Consider the following 20,679-nt stretch of genomic DNA (forward strand, 5'->3'; position numbering starts at 1 on the left):
GTCAAAATAAGAGATTGAGAACACTTTGCTGCACAAACCTTGTATCCTCACTTTGTCCTTCTCTGTCTGATTCTTACAGATCAGGATCACACACATGAACCAGGTCCCCATTTTACTGGGTCCGCCTCAGAAGACACCGTTCTTTTTCTTCAAGAGACGTAACCGGAGCCGCGACTAGGACACGTGCATGCACGCAAAGACAGACACAGACACAGTACACACATATATACATGCCACCCACTGTTTTTTCCCCAAAGGAACCTGCAGTGATGGCGCCCAAAATGAAAAGACTCTCAGTAAACAGTACCGACCTATTCCTGTGTAACCGTCGTCCTCTAGTCTCGTCCCCAAACCTCCGTCTCAGCCATGGATTTAAAGTTTCAAAAGCCAAGTCTCTCAGCCCACTCTGCCCCAAAACCTGCCCGAAAAACTCAGCGATGTGCAAGTAGCGCACTGCCCAAACTCAACTATGGCTGCCGGGATTCCATAGCAGCCCTTGAACAAAGTACAGAAAGCGATCGTGAGGGGAAGGAAGGTTAAAGAGGGCGGGTAGTCCTATGAGAACGAAAGATCTCTCAACACACTACAGTGAGAAAGAGAAGGAGGTAAAGAAAAAAAAAGAGAGAGCGGTGTGGCAGTAATCGTGGTTGTTTACAAGGCCGGTGAATAAATAGAGAGTAAGATCCGCCTCTTCGTGAAAACACCTGTATGAATAATGAAACAGCGGTTGCTTGTAAGAGCACAAGCTCCGGGGGCCTCCCCACAGACTGACAGCACGGTTGAGGAAAAGCCTCATCCATTATTGACTTGTTTTGTTTGTGGGTTGACGGCAGTGGGGCGTAACAGTGGCCTGGAATGGTTTGAAACATGCAGGGATTTTTTTTGGCCCCTTAGCATCACTGGCCTACAAAAACAGATCCTTCAAATCATATTTACAAACCGTGTCGATGATCTGGCGGTAGACTTCAGGCAGAGGAAGTTCCTGTCCAACTGTGCACAGTCATCACTGTATGAATTGAGTCTAGGTAGAGAGTGGAGCTTTCTTTAAGTTACTACAAGGAACTTTTAACGGTGTAATAGACAGACTCGGTGTAATACTGATGCCCCTATATGACCTACATAAGCAAACGAGACCATCAGCCAGAGGACTGGCCCTTTCTACATCGTTATTCTTGATGCCTGCCATCAGGTCCAAATCCTCACAACATCAGACAAAATGTTCTACAGCATGCAGGTTCACCAGAAATGTCTTCAGCTCAGACTCCAGCGACCAGACCTAAATCCGGCTTCGCTCAACACTGGGATGGCGGGAGGCAACGTCAACACCTCGCTGCTGGCCAAGGCCGTACTGCTGGGTCCGCTGGAGGGAAGGGAGGCACGGGAGTACAAGAACCAGGACTGCGCGGGGGGGCATACTGTCAGACCCCTGCTGCAGTAAAAGGAGGTCCGGCAGCTGCATCTTTTCGACACAAAGCGGTGGGTGCTCATGGAAGCGCTTCTGCTTTTGTCCACAGGGGCCGCCAGAATTAACACAGAATGAAAGTTCCTTGTAGTAAGTTTAAGAAACTAATTCCGTCATCAGAGGGTGTACGTGTTGATGGACGACCTCGTATCGGCAATTTGTTGTGACTGTTGTGAGCATGTGTGGAGTGCGTCTCCCAGGCGAACAGAACTACTGTGTGTCCGAGATGTCCGCACCTGTCCGTGTACGCATCCATTTGGCAGCACAACCGAGGATTGACACTACCATCCAACAGCTCCTGTGTACCGTATGCCATAGGACGATTTTAGTGGGTCAAGGATTGAAATAAGTCCGCTCAAGGGTATAACAGCAGGGCCCACGGGGTTTTTATTTACCAGAGCATTGACAGGGAACTAAATTTATCCCTCTATTTCAGGGAGGGTCTATCCTCCAGTGAAACCCTACGCCTAATTACTGTGTCAAACATCAACTCACAATCTCAACTGTGCTGTCAGAGTGCAAATCCCAGAGCCTGCCCCTACTGCTTTAATGCATTGATTTATCTACACCAAATAAAGATGTGATTGTGTTTGATGGAAGACAGATATGACAGTCAGAAGCTGTTGGCCAGAGAGCTTATAGTTCAGTGTTTATAAAGAATGTATCCATATTACTGTCCCCACAATATGGCAAATTACGTATAGTAGTGTGTGCTGAAAGAGTATATGTGTATATCTGGAAAGTAGCAGAGTAACTCACAAATACTGTACACACAAATGTGTTTTAATATATCATTGTTATTAATGTGGAAATCTTAGCTTAGAGGAGTTCAGATCAGTATTCTTCGCCGTACAGAGTTGCTGCAGTCGCTCTCTGAAGGCAGTTTTTCCACTTTGTCTAATTCCCATTGTTTGAGGTTTCGGTTGAGTGTTGCATCATCTTCTCTCCCCGGCTTGGCTTCTTCCTTGCTTGTAGAAGACACGGGAGCAACAAAGCAAAATTACAAAAAAATCAAAATTACCTCAGAAAAAGGTTGTGGGTAATGAGAATATTTCATCACACACAGTTTACCATAAAGTCAAGGATGAACTTTTAATGCTCGAGAAAATTACTGACGAGATTCTCAAAGATAATGTGAATGTTAAAACTCGAACGATCCATACGTGATGTGAGTTAGACGTGAGTGGGAAACTGCCTTGCACCCTGCTGAGATGTAAGTGTTAAAGAGTGCAGGGCGGAGGGCGGAGGGAGACTGCTGGGATGTTCTGATGGTACAAACTGAGCTCCACTGTAGGGTCGGGCTTTTGAAGCCTTTATACCCTATTTCCCTTTAAAATGCACTGAGTCATTACTCTTGCACCCAGGCCCCATGAAAACAGACAGGATGTGTCCTCATACGCTGTAGATATTCACCCCCACTCAGGTGTGAGTTTGGGTTCCTCCAATCATCAACTAGTTCAGGTTAGCCATGTGTCACTGTCATCCATCTCAGTGGTTTATGTTTGAATATACACCAATTAAAAGCCATTGGACATAACTGGCATTGCAGCAGTGTGGGAACGCCACAAGACAAGAAGTACAGCACATCATTTTCTCCTTGATTTGTAGTTGTGCCCAACGGAGCCTGGGTGCCGAGGGAACTCGGTGGGAAAAGAGTGCATGTTTACAGTAACTTTACATTTATTGAGAGAATTGTTTTAGACAGCTATATTGCCAAGTGTATATATTTGTTTATAATATTTTAGCTGAGGTTGACTTACATCACCGCATGCCGGCTGAAACAAAAGGAGAGTGAACAAAGAGGAGAGTGTGGATCAGACTATTCAAACTTATTTCTTTGCTTAAAAATTCCATTTATCTGATATATTTATTTGTTGTGGTTTTATTTTTTTATTTCATTTTTTTTGACAGCAGCACGTTTAGATTTAGAATCATGTGCAAGAAAAGGTGCGGGAGAAGCCGTCTGGTTACATTAAAAAGAACCGAAAGTAGAATTCCCAGATGAAGTTTCCACCATTACAACATCCATTTGTGATTTACTGTGGAATCAAAGGGCAGCGACACGAACAAATTTCCGATACGTGTCACAATCCATGTCTATTCCTGTCCTTTCAAGTAATCAATTGCCTTAACAAATAAATGGATCCGCTCTGTGCTCACAGCTCTGCACAGTGCTCACACGGGATGAAAAGTAAATCATTCAATCGCAAAGAAAGGATGATTATTTGTTGCAACACATTGCCCTAGAAATGACTGTCAACAGCTGGCCCATCGCATTTAGACGAGCACATCGCAGACTATTCTGTCAATATTTGGCAACCCAGGGTAGTGATTTCTGTGTCATAACCTTCAGTTAGCAGCAGAGGTTAGTTACCATCATAGTAATGGTATGATTTGCTGCAACTGAGTTGACCTATATTATCAAACAGGGAGGGATGATATCTGTGTCCATCTTTATCTGCAGGCTGAGTTTCCTGAAGCAAGTTCTCTTTTAAGATAAAGCGACAAAACCCATGAAACGAGACAAAAGCCAACAATGTGTTACCCTGTCTGTGGCACTCACTACTAGCCCGTTTGTTCTGAATACTTAAATCTAAAAAGAAAATAAATAGGTCACATATATTTATTTATTTTGTTACGGCTCTGTGATGTCTTTAAACAGATGGGCACTGCAGATTTTTCGCAAAAATGGTTAAAATTGGAGTAAAGGGTAAATTTGTTGGGGACTATCTTTCCGCGGCGGATTGATACACATGCGGCTGCAGAAAGGTGTAAGTGGGATTGACTCAAAAACTACAGCACCGCTGTTTATTGAAAAGCAGCGACATGTCACCCAGTGCAACGCTGTGGCTCACTCATGTTTTTATAGCTCATTGGACAAAAAGTAGTAAAGATTAATCTGTTTAAGGCTTTGCTACACGTGCAATACTTGTTGGTTTTGGTGCTTTCATGGGATTTGTTCGCAATAATAAAAATATAGAATATTACCAGCCTTATCCTTTGTTGTATTTTACTACATTTTGGATTTTGGATATTTGATAACTGACCAGATGTCAAAACATTCAAAAGGCCGATATTGTTCACCAGGTTCAGTGAACGGTAAAGAAAAGTCCAGCAAGTTTATCACACTGGTTAACTTTTTCTTCCGTTTGAGATTTTTGGTTTGGTTTTGTGAAAGATGTTTGGCAACTCTCAGTAAAGGGACAGCAAGCTTGTCACTTTCAGCCACCGGCTCTATGCTTAGTTACCGGGCAGGTTTCCTGTTGAAGATGAAAAGAAAACCTTTTACAAAGCACATGACTCTCTAGTCGACTCAAGCTGCTGTTGGTAGAAAAGTTGGTTTCCCTGCATCTCTGGTTTCTCCTTGTATGACTCTTAAAGCTCAAAGTGATGACTCAGGAGACCTGCCTCACAGTGATGATTCTGTCTCTGTCAAATGACGAATATTGTAGTCACACTGGAAATATCTCATCAGTCATATTATTCATTAGAAGAAAAGAAAAGCTACTCAAGAAAAAATAACCAGGAATGCCACACATACACCAGATTTAATACATTTCTGGTAGATTTCTCCCTTAAATGAATAGTTTGACATTCTGGGAAATATTTTAACTAATTAATTAATTAAAAGATACCGCTGTCATGTCAGTGCGTACACAGACCTGAAGCTGGGAGGCAATTAGCTTAGCTTAGCATAAAGACTGGAAGCAGTGGGAAGTTTAAGTCGTCATAATTAAACCCAAGTTCAATGGATATAATGTCATAGTGTTGATTCACAGCATGTTTAACCGACGATTCTGCAGCCAAACAATTATCTTCAAGTCGAGATGAAACTTAAAACCCTTTTAGATCACATCCCGGTCATACTGTGCACCTAACGATAAAATCGAATTATCTTTTCTGTCTGTAAAACAAAATATGAAGTGTGCTTACTGAAGCCATTACCAACATATTTCAACCAATAATATGACATCCATCAATCAATCAATCTGCAACCTTTAGGGACAACAGAGGGAACATATTTAGACTGAAGAGAAGTAACGTACAGACGTCGTACACGGCTCTGTTAGCGGTAGCCACCTGTCAATCACAGTAAGCCCCGCCCTAAAGCATCCCCTGCTTTATGGTCTGTTTGACTCTAAATGGACCATAATCTATTAAATGAACATCATGCTGTATTGAAGAAGACTTGAAACCCGAGATTGAGACCATAAACTCATGTTTACAATATTTACTGAGGTAATAAATCAAGAGAGAAGTAGAGTCATTTTCTCATAGACTTCTATACAACCAGAGGAGTCGCCCCCTGATGGACACTATTAATTAGCAGCACTTTTATTCGTCAACCGAGTCACAGTCATGTGTTTTCATCTGCTTCCCCTGTGTGGAACTATCAGAGCCCCCCCCCCCCCCCCTCCGAGGCAGAAATGGCTCTACAGTCCTAACTAGTGTGATCCAGATCTCGTCCTGGGACAGATTAGCGGCACTGAGTGACATCAGAAGCACAGATACAGCACAGATACAGCACAGCCCCTGCAGCGTGTTGTTGCTCTACATGTACATTAAATCATCAGATCGTAGAAATAGAGTTTACAGAGCGGATCACAGATCCCATATTACATATCATGATAGCAACGTCATCACACAGCATTAGGGGATTATTACAGAGTAGAAATAAAAACAACCTCCTGTGTGTAACCAAGATGACATTTAATCAAGTTATCAAATTTATGAATTCTACGTCTGTGATGTGAGCCTTCTGTTCCCCCTCGGGGGTCAGTGTGGTGGTGGGGGACTTTCAGCCCACAGAGGGTCAAGGACAGACCGCCCCCCCCCCCCCCCCCCCCTGCGTAGTCCAGGACCTGATTAGATGAAAGGGGTTGAAAAATCAATATATCCAGCCTCTGCAGTCTGCCCCTTGTCTGTGTGTACAGTACGTCTCCCTCACTGTTTGTTGGCATTTTCATGGACGAAACATTTTACCAAATAAACAGAGGTGATAGAAAATGAATGTTGTCGCGTTTTCTTTTCGTCTAAATTCACATAATCAAATGACACTCTTTTCTACTTAAGGTGCTTGGATTTGGCCTTTGAACCCCATACAGTACTTCTGCTTTTACAAACATATATTTACTCACTGGTGAGTTCATCCGAATGTGTTGCATGGTGCCTGATAAAGACAGGAACCTGATTTATTTATCTTCATGAATCATTTAAAGACAAATACATCCAACAACAACCGTGAGTCACTGATGACATTAAACAGTCCGATGGAGACTGAGAGGAGATCTGTGATGAGAATGAACAAACGATGAGATAATGGTTTGAAGAAGGAACTCTCCAGAGTTCAGGTCAACCAAAACAACATCTAACTATATCAGGTAACGCAATCCTGTGAAACAAAAGCAGCAGCACCGTCAATGTACGTCCACTAAAAGTGCTCGTTTCTGCCACTGACAGGCTCAGATTGTTATTATAAGTGTCTGACAACATTGTGGAAAGAATCCTACAGAGAAATATCACCTTTGTTTTTTACCTTTCACTTGATCCAGTCTGTTTGTTATTGCGTGTCTCACTTTGAGAAGTCTCGTTCTGGAAATCAGCTAAATATTCAGCATGACTTTGGAAATCTTTTAGATAACACTAAGCTACGCTTTCTGTGCTCTAACACGACAAACTCTCCAACTCTGACTCATGTTTTCATCATTTTCTTGTGGCAACAAGTCACGTGACGCAACAACAAACGGAACGCAAAGGGTAAAGAAAGGCTCTGTCGGGTTCTTTTCATGATGTCGTCAGACACTTATAATAACACTCTGAGCCTGTCAGTGCATTGATGGTGAGGAGTTCCCCGAGCGATCACATTGTTAATCACATTCTTTCCATTAGTCACTGAGACATAAAACCGTGGGAAAATAGCTTCCAGATTGAAAAATGCCTAAAAAAGTTACCTGTTATTGTTAAAAATAACAATATTGAAAGCCCTCTATTAAAAATAGAATAAACTCTAGAATAATTTGTAGCTGTACTGTTGTTTGTGTCCTCATTGCTTTTTACTCCTCTTACTATAAATATTTAAGATATTAGCTCAGTAGTTTTTGCCGCAGGATGAATGAACTTTTCCTCTAGCGACATTATCAACTTAAAATGTGTCCAATACTTTGGTTTATGACCAAAAACCTGCAAAATGAATGATACTTTTCAGCTGTACTAACACACTAAGTAAAGAATGGTAGCATGCTAGCACACTACACTAAATGGCGCCGGCAAACATCGGAGCAGCTAAACACCAAAATACAAGCATTGTCATGGTTAGCATTTAGCTCACAGAGCTGCTAGCGTGGTTTCAGGTGTGTTTTGTCTCGTTGAGTTCAAGAGGAAACAGTCAGAGAAATCCCTTAATTCCAAAAGAACAAATTGAAGGTTTTGTAGCTCCTCGTTATCTGTTTGCCCTTTTGGCCCTCTGATCTGCCGCCCGGTAGCTTCTTACAGACGCCAGTAAAAGCACAGCGAGAGAACGAAAGATGAAAAGAGAAAAATGTCAAAAGAAGATGGAAGCATTGAATTGAGAATGGGAGAGAGAGACAAGAGGGAGAGATAATAAAAGAAAGCGTGGTTATACAACTCGGAGCCTCAGAAGAGAGCCTGCCTTTGGCGAGGCTTCTTGAGTACGGCTGCTAAGATAACAAGGCAGGAATTATCTCCCAAAGTGCTATTAATAGCAGGCAAGTCACATCTTGTCCCTCAGTGAGAGAGCATCCTGCGCCCAGAGGCACTACTTCCCCCATTTTAACTCTTTTGGAAATGTGCATTTTGACAGACAAGCTAGGACAGACTGCCAGGACTCTTGATTACAATGCTCTCACCCACTTGAGCTTCATCGCAGCGGCGGGTATTTTCGGCTGTGATGGGACTAAAGGTCGGGCTCACTGATGGACTAAGGACTACGAATATAAAAGAGTTTCAATTCTTTAAAGAAAAAAAGGCTCCGTGTTCATATTTACATGTTTAGTTTGTGTATTGTAGATTAACGAAAACAGTAGAAAACAGTCTAACCACAAGGTTTGTTTAGTAGGAGTTTTATGACCATATTGCATGAATACAAATTCAATATTAGATGTTCAAATTGAGATTCACTACACGGGCCTTGTAGTTGTTCTGCTGTCACTCGTATCAACAAAATACTTTGAACTTTTTAAAAAGGAACTCGGGGGAACTACACCCTGAACGTTTCCGAGGTCAAAAATTTACTTTGAACCTCAAATCTGTGTCCGATTGTCGGCCCAGTAAAGAGCGCCGCGCACACGAACACGAAGGATCCTGGTTGAGCCGTTCCAGGCTTTGGGTTTTTGTGGCGTCATCACCTGGTTGAGTGAAGGTTTCTCAGGAGCGGGATTAGCTCACATTGCGTCCACTGGCAGCACCGCTGACCTGGCTTGTAATGCCAGTGTCACACTAACCTACAAGTAGTGTAGTCTTCTAGGGAACAAGTAAGATTAGTGCTTTAAATCTTGCCCTTCCTTCACAAACGCCCACACTCATCCAGAGAGAGAGAGAGGGAGAGAGAGAGAGGTATGTACACAAGCAGCATGTCACCCTTTGCATATGGCACATTTATTTAAGGAAAGAGTAAGAGCAGCAACACAATGTGCTCACTCTCCACACGCCTCCAAGTGACCACCCACCACATCCGCCCCAACGCAGAGGTGCAGCCGTATACGGTGGACCTGCAGGCTGCTGCTTTTTGAGATATGTCCTCTGCTATTTAATGCTTCACGCACATGTGCGATTGAATTTGACAGGGGATATTTTTAAGCCCTCTTTCACCTCCACATTTTTTCAGCGCCTTTACATCTCCAAGTGGAGTTTATATCCTGAAAGACGAGCCGTTTGCCTTTGGCCCTCGACCTGTGGGACGACCAACAAAGATAGCTCTGTACGACCGATGTCACAACTACATGTGTGTTTGTCTTTTCTCCGCAGCAGGCTCACAACATCCACGTCACGGCTGCAGGGATTTGCCGGGGATTATGGTTTTTCGTACCAGCTGCTGGTATCTGTGTGCGCAGTGGCAGAGTTTATATGAAGGGATTCCTAATTTGGTGACTCGAGGTGATAATTACAAAGGTTATTTATTCATGACCTCTAACCTTTGGAGCTCCAACAGCCGTTCCTTCACACACACACACACACACACACACACACACACACATACACACGCACACACACACACATATGTGTGAGCATCGCAAAGTCATGATGTCTTTTTTTTCGGTCAACTTGGAAACTTTTTGGGTTTGCTATTTTAAAACTTTAACTTTGGGAGGTAAAGGAAAATTATTACAATTGAAGAACCGTCGTTTTAGTTTTACAGATCGCCAACATTGTTTGATGAGGTGAACAACATAGTGGCCATGTTGCTTTACTGTGAGCCTCGTCAGTAGTAGGTCTTAAATTGACCGTTTGAAGCGGAAAGGGGATACTTTATTATGGACCAAAGAGGTGGTGATAGGTCTTGAAGAGGTCATGCTCTGAGTATTAACTTAAATTACACACATTTTAAATGTAACACATGTTGGGAGATCATTTTATATGCTGATTCCACTATTTTTAGACTCAATATAAATAATTGTGTGTACTTCTGGCCCTCCAAAAAGGAGGATTTGCGATTTCCCCACAAAGATTTAGACCTTGATGTTGTAAAATAAAATGCATGCAGTGAATACACATTTAAATTAATTAATACAGTGTGAAAAATCCAAATAATAAAAAGGAAATAAAGACTTTTATCAAAGTGAATCATTATCCTCTTGGTCAATAAATGTATTTATTATGTCCTGATTGGACCAATGCTTGTCTAAAGACTTCTTGCTCTGAACCAAGGTGATGAACAGATTAACTAACCTCATCGTCACCTCTTTTCCTCTTCAGTAAATATGTCTCCTAAATAAACCTGATCAGATTGTGTGCAAATATAATTGCTGATGGAAGTTAATTATTGTTATTTACATAATACTTAAATATTAAAAGAAAGAGAACAAACAACTAAAATGTAAGCATTTAAAGAATACCAGTAATGCTTGATAATTGATATTTTAGATGCAGGTGCTAGATAAGATTTTAGGTATTTAACTTCTGTAATTTCTATGATCATATTAATATCTATCATTTACTTGAAATACTTTTCCCTTCTTCGTTATTTTGCATATCACTCTCCCGAAACACAAATCGGTTACATTACTATGCTGCTAAAACGAACTTTAACTTTGTTCTTAATTATGCAGTGTTTCAATGCCAGTGGCACAGTTTAAATCCAATTTGTTCTCACAGTGTAATAATGTAATTTTAGAGTCCAGGGAAAGTCAACGTGACACTGACGTTTGCCCCAGCAGCCCACTGTACAGCTCTGTGTCGATCTTTCGTGTATTTCCCCGCAGCTGGCCCTTTAACAAACTCTGTCACGGCACTGAAGGGTGAAAAAAATGTGAATGAAATCAAGCCATTCATAAATATAGGCTTCTGCTGCGCTGTGATTGGCCAAACCGGATCCTCATGCATGATTAATCAGCCCCCGAGACGCCATTGGCTGCTTGCGTTAACTGACAGCGTCGCTCCGCCAATCAGCGCGCGTCTCTGCCGTTGCCGCTCGAGCCCAGGGGGAAAAAACCGACCGGGCCATTAACCGAGAGCTCAGTCAAGTTTTGTGAGTCGAAGAGGGCAGTTGCACAGATACAGTGTATCAGTGCGCACACGACTACACCGCTGTCGACACGTTGTTTTTGGGGTATTTGTGGATATTATTACCGTAATCTTTCGATATAGAGGACGTATATACACACATACAAGGTAAGGTGCAATATTTATTTCTGTAAAAAAACTTGCTTTCATGCAGCGCTGTTATGGCTAGATGTTCTAACGCTCTTTTAGACCACGCAAACGAGCGTCATCTTATTTAAAGATATTAAAGATATTTGCGTTTATCTGCGTGCATAGTGGCTTTAGCTTTAGTCAGTGCGGTCAGGAGACTGTTTGTGAATTTTATTTTTGTGAATGGACGAGATTTTTATTTTTTTTCTTCTCCTCTGTGTTTCCACACGGGTCAAGTTTCACTTCATTGAGAAAAACAAGGGAGGGATGGGTGGGGGAAGGGCGGGGAGGAGGAGTAGAGGGTGGTGGTGGTGGGGGGGGGGGGGGGCACCACCGACCGCCCCCTCCCTCCAAGCCACCGCTGACACGCAGAACTTCGGCCGAAAATCAGCTGATTTTGATGAGTTTGCTCACTGATGAAAGTTGGTGTGAATTACTCAGTAAACAAGTTTGTCTGTTTACTTTTTTTTTTTTCAAAACAACCACTGTGGTGGTAAACTTTTTCTCAAATGCATGTAAAGTCTTCAATTATGCAGCTACATGCTTTACTGTTTTATTATTTTAACCACATAGAAAAGAATATATTACCAACTCCCTTCTTGCTCTTGATTGATGTGCTTTGTAACCATCCGCGTGTACAGTTAGTAGTAATGTAATAAGTGCTTGGTACGCACGTAATGATTGCCCTGCAGCGTTCTGCATTCGTCATCCATTAACTGGAGATGGAGGAGTGACTCACATCACTCTGCTGTGGGAGATGTGAGAATAGAGGGCAGCGGCTTAGCCCTTTCTTGTTGTCACATTAAAGGGAACTTTATTTGTTACAGGAGTGTGTCTGACTTCATAGCAGCAGGTCCGAGCCTCTAGAAGACGCTGGTCAGCTCTAAGACTTTCTACACAGACCATTAGACACACTGTAAAGAGTGGGACGCTGTTTTTAGGCTCCTTTTTGCTGACTATAGTGGAGAGTAGTGCCCTACAGATGGCCAGTGAGCCTGGCTTATAGAAGCGTGCTCCATAATGACTTGTGTTTACATTGTGCTGCAGTTCCCAGCACGCTGCATGGCTCGGTTTAAAGAGTTTGTTGGTTAAATAACAAGATGGTGGCCTTGTTACAGTGTCTGATTTGGACGCAGGGGGATAATAACACCCAGTATGGCCTCCAAAAAAAATGAAGTGAATCCCAATCGCTTTGACCCAGACAAGTGGGGGAAACAAAATAAATGTGCCCACATGTCCTCACAGTTTTATTGACTTGTTTCCAATCTTGTGTTTTTTTTCCAGTGACCCACAACGTGACCCCGTGCGCTGTCGCTTTAAAGCGAACACCTCCCCCTCCCCCCCAATATCGGAGCCTCCCCCCCCCCCACCACCCCCCAAATCACAGAGATAACATGGACGGATTCTATGACCAGCAGGTCCCATTTATGGTCCCACCCAGTGTAAGTGGACACATCCCATCCTCACACTGTCCACCCCACGCCTCTATGCTATGGATGGACCTCCTTGCGGTCGCCATAGATCACTGTACATTCCTAAAACACTTGTGACGTCTCCTGTTGACGTTTCTTCTTCTTCTTCTCCCTCCCTACAGCACAAGTCTCACGTGGAGGAACCGTCACACAGCAGGCCTCTGATCGACAGGAAAAGGAAGTTTGTGGACACAGAACTGGCCCAGGACACGGAAGGTAACGCTGCTGGACGTGACCGGTGATCTTTCAGTGATAAGTGGTGGCGACCAACACTCAATGTCTTTCTATTTCTTCACTTTCAGATCTCTTCCAAGACCTCAGTCAGCTGCAAGAGATCTGGATTGCAGAAGGTAAATCGTATTGTTTGTACATCTTTGCCACTGTTTTCTGCTGCTCTGCCTCTTGGCATAGAAAGCCCTTCATCTATTAAACACTGCAAAAATCATTTCAGTGGGATTGTTATTTGCTTTTATGCAAAATGATGTTCCGCTTAAGACGCATCTCTTCTCCTTTAAGTTCTTTATTTTCTAAAGTGTTTTCAAGTTATACGATTAAAGATTAACTTGGAGAGAATGTGAAATATTGTTGTTTTTGTGTTAGCAGAGCAAAGTCCTGTGCATGATAAACTGCTGACAGACCCATATTTGTCTAAAAGTCGCTTTCTCTCCTTTTTCCTGTCAAAATACTTTGTTACTTTTTTTTTTTTTTTTTTTTAAGCCTTTCAATAAACCAGTTTCCAGCAGATTCGTTTTCTCTCCCCTTGTTTCACCTTTTCCATGAGAGATTAAAATGGTTATGTGCTCTATTTTTCTCACGTGCTCCATTCTGCACATCTATCTTCACAGCCCAGGTGCCCGATGACGAACAGTTTGTCCCAGATTTCCAGTCGGATAGCTGTGAGTACCTGTTTTCCATAGTTCCTCTCTGATGTGTGTGTGTGTGAGTGTGTTATTAGCATTCTATCAGTCACACCAGGTCACGGTTTGGATGTTTTAGCTCGGCCTGGTTCTTGTCTGATTTGGGCAGACATTCAGTCTTATTCTTCAGCAGCACACAGGCTTCTTCTTTTGGCTTTGAGGAAAGTGCTTTGAGTTACTGTCCCTGACCAGATGTCCAGGTCCCCTCTCTTTTTATATCTTCTTTTATTTATTTTTCGCTCCATCCTGCCGAGGAAGAGCACCGTTCTTCAAAACACAGCTCTGGTAAAAGGCAGCTCTCCCCCATCCTCCCTCTCTCGCTCTCCTCCATTTTGAGTTTAATCAGCCGATTGGCATGGGGCACCACATGAGCCAAGCCCCTAATCTGATTTCACACTTTCCCGCACTCGGGCCCTGCTGCTGAAGTGGGCTAGATTCCAGTGGATGGGGGCAGCTTCAGAGCTCCCTGTTTCAGTGCTGAACTATCATAAACCCCCACCCCCCCCCCCCCCCAAAAAATAAACTGTCTGCGCCCCCGTCCCTCACACTTCTCCATACGGCCTCCTGTTTCGTTTCTGCAGCTGAGAGGATATGTTTGAATTACGACCAGTGGAGCATTGTACCCCCCCCCTCTCCCCTCGGCCTCTCTGAGTTTATGTATTCGTCTGATGCGTAGGAGGTGGAGACAGGGTGTGGTGGCTGCGTGTCGTTGCCTGGGCTGCCTGTTAAATCTTTGTGGCACAGAGATGTGGCACTTTGTGGCACAGTAAACTGACCACTAGCCTCTGGTGCTCTAACATATAATTGAGGTCGATGCATTGACATGTATGTATTTTTATAAGAGGTCCAAGGTCGGTTTCTACTGTATACGGTCAGCTCACTGTGAGGTGCTGCTGTGGCGTAGTCCTTGACCTTGTGCTGTCAGAGAGAGTGTGTGTGTGTGTGTGTGTGATACTGAGAAGTGAGTTTGCCATTTGCTTCTCTTGCCAGGCTGCAGACCGTCCTCTCTCTCAGTTCATAGGAGGTGCGTGGAGCTCACGTTGTAGCTCCGATGGTGCAGGAGGCGGAGTTTGCGTGTAGAGTTCTTGTCCGTTAATCCAGAAAAGATGCCTAATCTCTTCATTTATTTACTTTTCTCTCGAGTCACGAGCCGTCAGGTTTTCCCATTGCAACTCTGCTTAGGTCCATCAGCGGCCTGGGTGATTTATTTGCCCCCCCCCCCTGCTCCTCTGTGCCAAGGGATCTAGTTTCTGCCTGGCTATTATGTGGCGCCCCGGAAACTGCAGCCGATGCGCAGAAAGCTGCAGCCAGTGTCTAATGGTTACAGCGCGGGAGAAGAAAATCATTCACCGCCATTAGATTACAGCCATGCTGATTCATGGGTATTGTTATTGGCCTGCCCTAATGGGAGTCACACGTGAAGTTTGATAGCCTTTGGTGTGTGTGTGCAGTGCAGTTGCTGCTCAGCGGTGGTGGACGGATTTTTGTTTTTTCAGAGCACGGAGTCGGCCGTCATTAGGCCGGATGATAAATTGGTTGCTAAGTGGCTCTGTCAGTCGAGGGAATACACAGACGTTGTCCATATGTCCATTTATCCATCAGTTCCAAAATGTGGTTAAGATAACTGCTGCACTTCTGTTTATGGCTTCAATTAGAGCGATATCTGGAGTTGATCTAATGCACTCAACTGTGTTCTCCGTATGTCTCCTTGTGTCCAGTGATGTTTCATGGCCCGCTGCCAGCCAAGATCAAACGAGAGCTGACTCCCTCCAAAGAGTTTTCCCCCTGTCGCCAGGACCGGAGTCCCATGCCCTACGGAGAGAAGTGCCTTTACAGCTACAGGTATGTGGTCGGCTAGTCACAAGCACGACGCTGGATATTGATTATCTCTCCCACGGCTGAAGTTCTGACTATGTGTTACCCCGTCTCCTCATCCACAGTGCCTGTGACAGGAAGCCCACTCCCGGGTTCAAGCCATTAACTCCCCCCTCGACGCCAGTCTCTCCATGCGGCCCCACCAGCACGGCAGGAACGCACACACCCCCGCCTCACCCCCACGTCTCCAACCCGACCGCGGGCTCTCCCAACCAGCAAGTACTCCCGGTCCACAGCCCCCCCTTCGCCGTGCCCTGCGCGCCCCAGGATGCCAACAACTTCACACCTGAGCACAGGTGAGATCAACTTCACAATCTGGGTGTACGTGGGGTTTTCCTCGTACTGTTTTTAAGTAGCGAAGCAGTGTTTCTGATCACAACCTCACACTTTCTCCTCCACCTTTAGGTTCCAGCGGCAGATGTCAGAGCCATGTCTACCTTTCCCCCAGTCAGAGAGGCAAGGGCACCCCCAGTTCTTGCCTCAGCCTCCCAGCAGCAGCAGCAGCAGCAACAACAGTCTGCCACGTGACGGCCGGCCGCCGTACCACCGCCAGATGTCAGAGCCGCTGGTAGCTGTGCCGCCCCAGGGCTTCAAGCAAGAGCTCATCGACCCACGATACACGGAGCAGGGCGTCCCCAACATGGGTCCCCCGGGCCCTCCGCGACAGGCTGCTTTCCACCTCATGGCCATCAAGCCGGAGCCGCGCGACTTCTGCTTCGACTCTGGTGAGCGGATACGAGTAGCTGTTCGTGAAATAAGCCGAGGAGAGTCCATTACCTCTCAAGACGTCCCCGTGGGGGGCTCTCTGCATATCTGTTTCCCTGCGCTTGCAGAGTGAGGAAGCCCGTAGCTCTGCTGCGTGAAAGTAATTGTCTGGGGCTGTGTGAAAGTAGAGCGGCCAGAGGGTGAGGAATGTGGCCGTGTTTGTTCTGGGCACTAACACACGCCTGCGAGTTTTAGCATGCAGCTGAGCGCACAGGTGCTCATTTCTTACACACACACACACACACACACACACACACACACCCCTCAAAGCCTAATCTGCATCGTTCCTCCAGAGTCACGCCAATAAAGTCAAAGTGTGTCTTTTAGCTCAGCCTAAGCCTCCAAGGGCAGAAAGTAAATGGGTCACCCAGCCAGGTGCAGCGAACCTCTTCACTGAGCCTACCTGGAATAGATCTCGGCCAGAAGCCCTCAGAGGACTTAGTGACCTGCGGCACAGCAAGTCGGTCGTAAGAGCCTGGAAATTCTCATCTCAGAGGTTTTAGCGAGTACACACGGGGCCGAATGGTGCCGGTCCTCATCAAACAGTCATGGTGGAGATGCTGTTTGCTCGCGCCGTTTAAAACCAAACAAGCCAGAGCGACTTGGCGGTGCATTGTTTGATCCCAACGCCCACACGCCCAGCTGTTGTCCCCGCTCTGATGCATTAACATCCCTCTTTTCCTGAAACTCTGCAACTTTTTTTATTTTTATTTTTTATTTCTCTTATCTTTTCGTGCTCACTCGTGTCCTGTCATTCCTTTTCTGCCTGGTGGGTGACCGGCTGGCTCGGGCAGTGATGTAATGACAAATCCTCTTAGCTTCTTATGGCCTTTTAAATACCTACGTCACAGAGGCCTAGCATCTCTGGCTGGATGCAAGAAGTGCATGTTACCAATGTGGGACATACTGTTGCCTCCGCGTTGGCGGTCTGCAGATGATGACGAAGCAATTTGTGTAGATATATCGCCGTGATTTGAATCCATGCATTATCATTATTATCATTTGACAGAGGGCGCTGCTAGAATAACTCTTTGGTTCCCTGTTCCTTTTCTCTAAGACTTGGCAATAACTATGACTTCCTGCAGACTCTTTTCCTTAAGTGAGGACAAGAGGAGACAGAGACTTGAGGAAACACTTGCTCAAGATTGATCTCTGGTTGCCTTATCAGTAGACAGGAAACAGAATAATGGATGGGGGGGGACGGGGGACGGTACGCGCTGCTGAGACACTGCTGCGAACGGAAGACAGGCCTTGACCCCTCAGGGGGAGGACTGGCCTAACTCGATTGTCATTGAGATTTAATACAGCAACCATGGTGCTAATCTCGTTTAAAGGCTTGGTGGACATGCGGGGGATGTTGTGTGCTGATGTTGTGTTCTCTGAGCCGGGCTTTAGTCCACTCCTAGTGGTGTGTGTGTGTGTTTGAGTGGGCATTTTTTAAGCCCAGCTGTTGGAGCTGCAGATCAACATGACAACCGTTTTTTTTCCCACATAAGCAGCCACCATGTGTTTTAACCTCTTTATACTTGTACTGTATACTTATCAGTGTGACTTAACGCGCTGATGGAGCTTGGACCGAGCGGCTCCTCTGTAAACATCGAGCAAAGCTGCGTATCTGCGCAGAGTGGCAGCGGTCCAAATATATCTGTCAGCTGCGAGGTGGACTTTGATGCGTTCCACATTTGATATGAACAGTGAGGATGTCTCTGGTCTAATTTTACACACCCGTCCTCTTTTGTTTACAGAAGTGCCAAACTGTCAGTCATCGTTTGGGAGAGCGGGGAGCTTCTACCAAAATAACCATGAAAGTAAGTTATTGTCTTTTTTTTTTTTTTGTGTCTCAGATGTTTCAACTGTTTCACTCGTGAAGTTCATCGTTTGTAAACCCAGAACCCGGCGACTTATCGAGCTGCCGATTGGCGAAATCCAAACGGGTCAGCAGCATTGAAACGGCCGCTTAAGGGGGGGAAGGGAGCGGGTCAATGAATCGGGTGTAGCTGCTCCACACATACATCGCATTTCTCACGTCAGCAGCTGGCAGAAGCTCCGCACAATACGAGCTTCCGCTCTTGGGAAGCTGCCCGGCTGTATATGCTGGCCTATCGTGTCTGAACAAAAAAGCCCGTTTCCCACGCTCTATTCTGCTGCTTCACTTCCATCCCGTTCATGTTGCATTCTTTTCTTGTCTTATTGCAGGCTTCTCCTTCGACAGAGATCATCAGCTGTACTTTGACGATACCTGTGTGGTCCCTGAAAGATTAGAAGGTAAGAAGAAACTCTTAAAAGATTAGCACAAAAGTACGAGATGTTGTATTCACATGCAGTCCAGACTTCTCATGGTGCATAATGAACAGCAAGTCCACTTCACAGTCACCATCTGGCAGGAATGTCTCACCACACTGTGGTGGCGGTGGAGTCCAGTGTTGACTTTTATCTTCCGTCTCTTCTCATCCCGCTCACAGGCAAAGTGAAACAGGAACCCTCTGTCTATCGGGACGGCCTTCCCTACCAGCGCCGGGGCTCCCTGCAGCTCTGGCAGTTCCTGGTCACGCTACTGGACGACCCGGCCAACGGCCACTTCATAGCGTGGACCGGCCGCGGCATGGAGTTCAAACTCATTGAGCCCGAGGAGGTCAGTCCCCTACTGTCTACATGCTGGACTCTTCTCACATTCCACCTCGACTCCTCTCAACTACAAGTTTACAAAAATATCAATTATCGATGTAGATTATTGCAATTCTTTGTGCTTGTGTGTCTCGCCTCAGGTGGCGCGTCGCTGGGGCATCCAGAAGAACAGACCGGCCATGAACTACGACAAGCTGAGCCGCTCGCTCCGCTACTACTACGAGAAGGGCATCATGCAGAAGGTAAAGGCACGTCCACCCCTTTTCCTTTCTCTCCCTCTGTCCGCCCGCTCGCCTCGGCAACTTTTGTGGCGCAAGCGGGCTCAAGGAGATAGTGATATTAGATTACAACATAGGACTCATTAGTGAATACTAGCCTGCATGCAATCAGAATGCACAAGAAGTATCGGGATGTTTTTACGATGTGAGTTAAATGTCTTTTCGTCTCGTCTCTCAGGTGGCCGGTGAGAGGTACGTGTACAAGTTTGTGTGCGACCCCGAGGCTCTCTTCTCCATGGCTTTCCCCGACAACCAGAGGCCCAACCTGAAGGTGGACCCGGACAGCCTGCCGGGGGTGGACGACGACACCGTGCCCCTCACCCACTACGAGGAAACGGCCCCCTACCTGCTGGACGCCGGGGAGCAGTGTGTGGCAGGCCTGCCCTTCCCAGACGGCTACGGCTACTAACAAGCAGCGGGAAAGCAGGAGGGGCCGGGGGGGGTGGTACCTGACGCACGACACACATGCACACGCAAACACTTCCCAAAAGTCTCTCGATGCCCACTCTTAAAAATCCAGAGCTGGAACTTGCTGAGCCGCCTGGAAGGAACGCCTCGCGCTCTCGCTCCTTCGTGGTTTGCTCTCCGGCTCCAATGGAAAACCTTCATAAAACTCTGTAAGCTCCCAAGCTAAGAATGAATGAGGGGAAAAGCCTGCGACAGATCTACTCCAGCGCCATCGTATGAGAGAGAGAGAGTGAGAGAGAGAGGGTTGTGAAACCCGTGAGGGTGAACTGGACTGCAAAAAGGGGCTGCGAGGCCACACGCCGCCATCTTTAAAAGACAGAGCCCCCTCTTTGCACGGGACTGCAAGAGTTGTTGCATTTCTGATTTTGTGACAATCTGCTTTTCTTAAAAACAATCAAGTAACCAAACCGAGTAAAAATAAAAAAAATCAAATGAGATACTCTAAATGCAGCACTATTCTATAGTTGCCTTTTTGGTTCCCCCCCATTTTCATGTCGCCACATCTGAACTACAAGATCCGTGAAAGGGCTTTAATTTGCAAAAACGGATTGACAAACAAACACACAACATATTCTAAAACCACAGATCTGTTTTCTGTAGATAGACCTTTTTTCTGTTTGTTTTTTAAATGCCAGCTGTTTTACCATTTAGTTTGAGACCCAGAGCTCTCAGGTTTCTGGGGCGTTGCTGTATTTCAGGCTCGTCGGTTGGGCTGCTCTCATTTGTAAATGTGTAAAACTTTAATCGTTCTGCCCGTGTGTACGAGATTGTATCCGCTCCCTTCAGACGCCCACAGTCGATACAGTGCGACTCCTCTCATGACTGCTCATCACTGCTGGGTTCTCAAAAGTTCAGAGATGATTAGCACTCCATCTCCTCCACTCCAAAAGGGACGCATACACCAAGTACATATTCTCCCAGAGGCGTTAATTCATTAAGAGCAGAAGTCA

At 45.5% G+C, this 20,679-nt stretch overlaps 2 protein-coding genes across 3 annotated transcripts in view; both read left to right on the plus strand.

Moving 5' to 3' along the window:
* Window positions 1-6,469, plus strand: part of dgkg (diacylglycerol kinase, gamma) — an 82,594-nt gene extending 76,125 nt beyond the window's left edge. Inside the window, exon 25 of the mRNA XM_076110918.1 lies at window positions 80-6,469. Within this exon, the coding sequence (XP_075967033.1) occupies window positions 80-178 (99 nt within the window). The 3' untranslated portion in view covers window positions 179-6,469. The remainder of the gene's footprint in view (window positions 1-79) is intronic.
* Window positions 6,470-12,723: 6,254 nt separating this feature from the next.
* On the plus strand, window positions 12,724-19,755 carry etv5a (ETS variant transcription factor 5a). Of its 2 annotated transcripts, none has more exons than XM_076104443.1 (12): window positions 12,724-12,771; window positions 12,924-13,017; window positions 13,104-13,151; window positions 13,647-13,697; window positions 15,437-15,560; window positions 15,659-15,889; window positions 15,999-16,318; window positions 18,104-18,166; window positions 18,555-18,623; window positions 18,821-18,990; window positions 19,124-19,231; window positions 19,440-19,755. In XM_076104443.1, exons 1-12 carry the CDS (start codon window positions 12,724-12,726, stop codon window positions 19,668-19,670), a joined length of 1,557 nt encoding a protein of 518 aa, XP_075960558.1. In that variant the 3' UTR covers window positions 19,671-19,755. The 2 variants fall into 2 exon arrangements, with proteins under 2 accessions (XP_075960558.1, XP_075960566.1); XM_076104451.1 differs by having other exon boundaries at window positions 19,124-19,225.
* The last annotated feature ends 924 nt before the right edge of the window (window positions 19,756-20,679 follow it).

The sequence above is a fragment of the Anarhichas minor genome, unplaced genomic scaffold (assembly GCF_050575085.1).
Source record: "Anarhichas minor isolate MPS153535 unplaced genomic scaffold, ASM5057508v1 ptg000004l, whole genome shotgun sequence".
Taxonomy (NCBI): Eukaryota; Metazoa; Chordata; class Actinopteri; order Perciformes; family Anarhichadidae; genus Anarhichas; species Anarhichas minor.